The 7661-nt window shown below is 41.7% G+C and overlaps 1 protein-coding gene across 1 annotated transcript; it reads left to right on the plus strand.

Annotated features, from left to right (window-relative positions):
- The first annotated feature begins 273 nt into the window (after positions 1-273).
- LOC118920010 (protein FAM170A-like) lies at positions 274-5322 on the plus strand. Its single transcript, XM_057490475.1, has 5 exons — positions 274-279; positions 1875-2016; positions 2425-2538; positions 4545-4690; positions 4783-5322. Exons 1-5 carry the CDS (start codon positions 274-276, stop codon positions 5320-5322), a joined length of 948 nt encoding a protein of 315 aa, XP_057346458.1.
- Positions 5323-7661: the final 2339 nt, after the last annotated feature.

The following is a 7661-nucleotide window of genomic DNA, read 5'->3' on the forward strand; positions in this document are numbered from 1 at the left end:
TACAAAGGACAGTGGGGATCTAGGCAGAGCCCAGAGATGAGCTGAGTGATTCTGCTCATCAGTCAGCACAAGACTGCACAGTACAGAATGAAACTCAAAATACATCTCCATCTTCGTTTATATAATCCCCAGCAGAAGTAGTAAATTCAAAGGGAAAATACTTAGAATGATTGGAGCGAGCCCAAGGAGACAAGGGGAGAGCAGTGAGTTATTTGAGGAAATGGTGGAAGAGGGCCTAAGGGGATGAGGTGTATCAGAGAAACATGGAAGGACATGTCGGTATGAACTGGGCAAGGACAGGTTATATTACCAAGAAGGTGTGACAGCACTAATAGCCTAAAGCAGGCCCAACGTCGTAGGATCCTCAGGTCCTGAACTGAGTATAGACACACGTGGTCCAAGACCCCAGCACAGAGGTACCTTCTCATTGCTGATGTTCTCAAGTTCAACCCTATACAGACCCATCAGCACTCCCTGTCTTCATCATTCACTTCCTTGTCATCTTTCACATGCATCTAAGTTCTCTAATCTGTTTTTATCCCAACCAAAGAGTGATAATTCCTCTGATTACCAAAGTGCTGCATTAGTTGTCCCTATGTTTTAATGTTATGTAAATAGGAGTGCACAACACATGCTTTACGTCTACTTCTTTTCACTCTCTGTACCTGGGTTTGTAGTCATCATCTGTGTTATATGTGACTGTAGTTCATTCATTCTTGGCATATAGATAGTGTCTTTATTGATTATACTTTTATGAGCATTTGGGTTACATTTCAGTCTAGGGTTACTCTAAAAGGAGATATTCTGAAAATTCTATTACATGTTTTTGCTATATGGACATATGTCTGTTTGGTGAATGCCTCAGAGTTAAAGTCCTAGGCTTTAGTGTCCGTATTCTATCTCAACTCTTTAGACCTCAATCCTTCAAGATTTTACTTTGTAATGCAATCACATGTTGCTCTACATTTTTTCTTGCACGATCTTTCCTGTGACATCATTTACTTTGGAATCAAACAGTTCTGTATTCTGAAAACTCATATATTCTTTCTCTTACAGCCATTGATTCTCATATCCTTCTGTTATTTCACTGTTACTTTAGATTTCACAGGTACATTAATTCCACTAGTCTCAAAGAGAATACTCCCAATAATTCTGTTGCACATCTAAGCCACCTAACAACATGTGAAACACGCACACGCAAATCCATAATCGTAGGACATGCAGTCTGCACACATAGATACGTGCTGACCTAAAACACAGACACAAAGCACACATACCATTCTCATGCACACAGGACTCACTCCATATTCAACTGTGCAAACACCAGATCAGTCACACATTAAACCCTAACCTAGTTTAAATCATCAGGTTAAGAATTTTTGCACACAACCCCCATGAAATTCATCACACCATTCTGCCACAATGTGCACACGATGCACACAACTGACATTCATTGGAGATGAAGGTCATTTTAATTCACTGAGAAAAAGTGAGCTTGGTCAGCAAAACAAAGACAGTGACAAACAATATAAAACAAATTCTGCAAAGATAAAAATTCACGAATTGTTTCATGTGAGGTTGTAAATCTAGGAGGGGGAATGTAAAGGGCACTCCCACACACAAAAAAATTGTAGAGGAAAGCAACTAGTACTGAAAGTCTAAAGCAAGGTGAGTGTGTGGAGCCTGAACTACAGAGACCAGAGAGTAACCCGGAAAGCTGGAATAGGCCCATTCTCTGTCCAAGCTAAAGGCAAATGTTTCGGGCAAAATCAGTATTTCCGTGAGGGAGGGAAAGTGGGAATAGTACATTAGGAGGAAGAGTAGGAGGGAACAGAATGGAACCAGCTGCTCTGTTACTTTGCTCCATTTTCCAGGTGTCTCAAAGCTCCAGGAATCGGGTGTACCGCCTTGGTATTTGGAAGATGAAAGTGTGGGTCCTGAGGGAAATGATGGACCCTGTGGATCCGAATACTACACATCTGGCTCCTCTCTTGACTCAGCCTCTTGTGCTGTTGAGTAAAAGGGAAGAGCTGCTAAAGTCTAGGCTGATCAGACCTGTAGAAATCTAGGTCAGTGTCTCTGCTCAGCCAGAGAGAAAGGTATACTTTGGGCCCAATCGCAATCTCCTCCTCCCCAACTTGGGAGCCTAGGGCTCTGTTTCCATGCCATCAAAAAGAATTCATTTCAAATACTTCCTTATTTTAATCACATCTGCAGAGCCCCAATGGCCTCATAAGGTTAACATTCATAGGTTCTGGGGAATATAATATGGGCGGGGGACCTTATTCAGACTGTGACAATGAAAACATAATATGTTTAATCCAATGACATATGTAGTCGGGTAAACCTAAGAAAAAAAAAACTTGGAAAAGCAAAAGAAAACAAGAGTGGCTATATTCTTTTACTTTTCATTCAATTTAACAGAGATCTTCAAGAAACAAAAGCATATTGGAGAGCCTTGTAATCTTCCCCAGAAGGAATTAGAAAATACCTCTACCTCAGATTACTCCTCCTCTCTCTCTGACTACGAGAATAGCGGTAAGTAAAGGTGTTTAACCTGGAGGCGGGAAAGGGACGTGTGAGAATGGCACAGAGATCAGGCTGAGATTCCCTGGTCGACTGGAGATAGAAGCTGATACAAGCCCCTGTCCAGACATGAGAGAACACAGAAAGATGACAACGTTTCTTTCTGCTCTCAGTGAGAGTCAATGCTTGTACATAAGGCATCAGCTTGAGATTCAAGGGAAATCTCAACAAGGACAAGTGCCCAAAAGTGCAAGGATATCAGAAAGGGCCATATTGAAAAAGGTAGCAAAGCTGACAGAGTGACAGAGAAATGGGCAGGCTAACTCAGGCTGAACCTGAGCAGATGTGCTCCACTGGGCACAATCTCACAAATCTCTCACAGCGAGCTGGAGGGAACCAGAAAGGTCCAGAATGAAGCACCCATGCAGGAACCCGTAGTTTCCTCTTGTCTTACAGAGAGCAAAGCTCCTTCATGTGCATCCTCTTGTGCATGAAGAGTGGCCACAGATTTGAAAGTGGCCCCTCAGTTCTTGCCTCCACCCTCCTCCTGTCCTCATGAGCACACAGGCACGATACTCCATCACACCCACAGCTACTCACACTTACATGCACACACCTAACTGGGCCATCTCATCTCTAGACTCACAACCTAAACTTGTTGAAGAAACATGACAGGCACATACACATCAAACTAGACTTGAAGAAATTGGTACGCACATGAGCTCTCTCAAAAAAACATAACACACACTAAGTTTTCCCTTCCGCACAGCAACGTTACTCACCAAACACTCTCTAAACACCTAAAGGAGAAAGTGGGTATATTTTGAGAAGTAAACATTGGGTTGCAGGTGTAACTGAAGTTTTTAAACAGGGGAAGGATCTGAATGTGTTTGTTATTTTGTCAGGAATAATGATTTACCTACTTAATTACTTAAGTTTGTGAATTTAAAGGCATAATCTTTTTACTGGAAATGTAGAGGAAAGCTTTGTGTTGCTGATGAGGATGATAAGGAAGCTCACAAAGGTTGGACAGGATGAGTAGCTGAGCTGCTCAGCCCAGTCCCTGCTTTCCCTTCAAAAAGAGAAAAGGGCTTCAGGGCAGAAGAAGTAAGACTGAGGCCTCTGTGGAGGAACAAATTGGGGGTGTGTTTTCAAGGACAGGACAGTTCCCCATGTGCACACTGTGACAGCTGTGAGTGAGGCAGTGGGCTGTGCTGATAACCGTGTGGGAATTCAGTTACCACCTCTTCCCTAAAATAAGCACAAACTGTCTCTCTCACACACACACATACACCCTATATTCCTCCATACCAGGTACAGCTGCATTATTCCTTTTCACTTTCTCATATGCACATGCCTTCATTCCAGATGTGTCTTTCCCATTCTCTACAAGTGTTACACAGATACACACTTGCACCTTCCCTCCTCACACAATCATTTTCAGACTGTTGTCTACAGACTAACCCATAATAATATACACCCTTTCACACAAGTAGCTTGTTTTAGCTCCCTCAGAGACATCGTACGCGCTCAAAAGCTCATAATGATGGGAATGCAGTTTCATGTGCAGTCTTTCTTTTCCATGTACCACCTCACCCATAAAACCTTCAGCTCAAAGCCTTCAGCCGCTCAGGAGCTGCACTTCTGAGGAGCCAAGGCACACTTCCTCCAACACACTCCATCTTAACTGTTTCACAATAAAACGTGTACCACCCCTGTTCATGTGTATTGTCTCACCACACACACATGTACACCGTCATTCACCACCCCCTTACCTATGTGAGAAACACTCACCAGCTATGTCCCAGAACATTCATAGACCTCCACACCCTCATTCCCACAGAATCACACCACAAACATACCTCAGGTAAAATATACCACACACGGCATTCTTTGACCTCAAATACATGTGTACCTGGGGTCCATGTGCGTACATAGAAATATTCTCATGACCATCGCAACTCCTACAGACTTCACACTCTTACTCTAGTTTTCTTGTTTGAAACTTCTTTTCCCAGAAACCACTGAGTTACCTGAAGATGTTCCACGTGTTGGGGCCCTTGAGATGACTCCACCCCAGGTCTGGGAGGAGCGGGAAGCTTCCTCCTCCTTTACCTCCTCCTCCTCTCCCTCCTCCTCCTCCTCTACCTCCTCAGCAGTCCCTGTGAGTCAGCAGGGTGAGTTTTCTCTGTTCCCACAACACACGGACACAGCACCCATCAGGGACATTTATTACAGGCGTGTCTTTCTGAAAAGAGATGTGACTGGTGGGGTGGTTTGGAAGTGTTGGAGCCCGCCTCTAAAAAGACCAAACTGGTGCAGTGTGTTTTTTCTCACGCGGCCCAAAAAACATCTGGGGCCTTTTTAACACCAAAATGCCAGAATGCTTTTCTGAGAAGACCCTCTTATGTGTCTCCACCGAAACGCCTCAGTGACATGGAGTGCATCTCAGATAACAATGCCCTGCAGGGGAGGGAGAAAGCTGGCAGTGCAGGGGAGCCTCCAGCCCCAGAGGAGGACTCCAGGGCCAAGACACCCAAGGGACTGGGGACCCTGGACAGTGGCTTCAGGTGCCTGGGCTGCTACCAGGTTTTCCGCAGCTTGGAGGTCCTGCAGGAGCACGTGGAAAATGCGGCCCGTGAGCGCTTCACCTGCCACGTTTTCAACCGTGCCTTTGCACAGATGCTTAGCAAGCACAAGAAGAGAGCCCGAGAACTGGGAGGAGAAAATCAAGATGAGAACATTTACCTGCCAGACCGAAAACGTTCTCGCAGTAAAACATCCTCCTGCATGTAAACAGACATTTCAGTCCCCAGAAAAGTGAAAGTGAAGCAGGCCAGCCTCTACTGAACCACTACTACTGGCCCTTTGAGCTTCTCTTTTTTGAAGGACTTGGCTGTTTTAGCTGTTACTTTAATTGATTAAGCATCCTCACTAACCCTTCAATAAATCATTTTGCCTCAATTAGCCAGTCTTTTACTGTTGTTTGTAAGCTAATATATCTTAACGGATGTAAATTAGCTTTAACATGATAATTTCTTTTTAATCATTGACATGGTATAGGGTAGAAAGGAGTAGCACACTATAGTCCTCTGAGTTTGTACTGAAACAATTTGGCATATATAGTTACACTTGGTATATGTACTATGTTCTTGATTAGTTAGGAAGCTGTTTTGAAAAGGTTTACATATGTATACAAAATAACTGGAGTTCAATAGAGTAGACCTGGGCTTAAATTCTTTACCAACTCTTAGCAGTTTTGCACACTTTTGGGTCAGTGCTCTCATCTTCAAAGAGGAGAGAATGTTACCTTAAATAATGGGAATTGTGAAGGTAACGAACACAGGTAAAAGCACCTAGTATGGTGTCTGGCATAAATGGAGGCTGAAAATAATTTCTCATTCCTTTTTGATATTTGTTTTCCTTACTTCTGAGAATCAGCAGTTTGATTATGATGTGTCTGCATAAGGTCTTTAAATTTTTTAGTTTATATTATTTAAGATTTGCTGAACTTAAAAAAACCCTTTTAAATATTGACATAAACTCACAAGAAGTTGCAGAAACCCTATGAGGCAACTCCCCCAACGTGATCACAGCGCATTTATCTGAACAAGGAAATTGTTTGGAACAACACCATAGGCCAGACTACAGACCTTCCTCAGATTTCACTACTATGGCAGGTGTCATTCTGCTTATGTTTTCATGTATATTTCTATGACATTTTACCATGTATAGATTTATATGCCCATCATTGCAATCAAGATAAAGACATGTTGTCCTCAAAGCAAATCCCTCATGTGGCTCTTGTTACATCTGTCCTTCTTTTCCCTAACGGTGACCACTTACCTAACTCCCCATCTCTATTTTTCTTCTCACATCAAGAATTTTATATAAATGGAGTCATTTGGTATATAAACTTGTGAGATTTTTATGTTTTTTTGTTTCAAACATAATTCCCTTAAGACCCAGCCAGGTTGTTGCATATATTGATAGTCTATTACTTTTACTGCTGAGTATTCCATTTCATGATGTAGAACAGCTTAGTGTATCATATATTCAAGGGTATTAATGCTGTTTCACATGATTTTTGATTATAGGTTAAGCTGTGACATTAGTGTCGAGGTTTTTGTGATAAATTGTTCTCGTCTTTTTCATACAAATGCTTAAGAGTGTTAGTGTTTGGTCATATGGTAAGAATGTAACTTCTTTAAAAACTGCTCTCCAGTTTTCATAATGACCTTACCATTTCTGTATTCCCACTGATGTATGAGTAATTCTGTTTGACTGCATCCTCGTCAGTATTTGATAGTGTGTTTTTAAGCCATTTTAACAGAACACAGTACTGTTTTGTGTGGTTTTAACGTGCATTTCCCTAATGACTAGTGTTGCTAAGCATCTTTCTCTGTAGTTCTCATTTGCATATTTCCTTTGTGAGTTGTCTGTGTAAGCTTTTGGCCCATCTATTAGTTGAGTTGCTTATTATTGATAGAGCTTTTAATATGTTCTGTTTATGAATTATTTGTTGTATATGTAATTTGAGGATATTTTCTCCCAGTTGGTGGCTTGTTGTTCTCATTCTCTTGACATGGTAATACACAGAACAAACGTTTTTAATTTTTATGAACCAGACATACCAGCTGTTTTCCTTTATGGAGACTGCATTTGGTGTCATGTCTAAGAACTTGTCACCTAACTCTTAGGTCCCAAAGATTTTCTCCTCACTTTTCAAGTTTATACTTTAAGATTTTATGCATAGCTCCATATCTGATCCACTTCAGTTCATTTTTGTATGAGGTGTGATGTTTAGATAGATAATTCTTGGTTATTCATGTCTACTTGTCCCGGCACCATTTTATAAAAAAAGTCTGTTCCTCCTCCACTGAATCACTTTTCTAACCTTGGTCAAAAAATCCTCTTGTCACGTTTGTGTGGGTCTGTTTTCTGGTGCTGCCTCTCTGTCTCTGATCTTGTGTCTATCCCATGCTGTATTGTTTGCTGTAGATACTGGTGACTACATCTTAAAAAGCGGGTCCTGTGATGCTTATATCTTCCTGCTGCTTTTCCAGTAGTGTTTTAGCCATTCAAATTCCTTTGTGTTTCCATATAAAGTTTAAGGGAAACTTGTTAATTTATGT

The sequence above is a fragment of the Manis pentadactyla genome, chromosome 13, assembly GCF_030020395.1.
Source record: "Manis pentadactyla isolate mManPen7 chromosome 13, mManPen7.hap1, whole genome shotgun sequence".
Lineage (NCBI taxonomy): Eukaryota > Metazoa > Chordata > Mammalia > Pholidota > Manidae > Manis > Manis pentadactyla.

Coding starts and splice junctions, on each gene's coding strand:
- LOC118920010 (XM_057490475.1), top strand. Junction 2,017..2,424: donor TCAGCCTCTTGTGCTGTTGA/GTAAAAGGGAAG, acceptor TCAATTTAACAG/AGATCTTCAAGAAACAAAAG. Junction 2,539..4,544: donor CTCTGACTACGAGAATAGCG/GTAAGTAAAGGT, acceptor TTCTTTTCCCAG/AAACCACTGAGTTACCTGAA.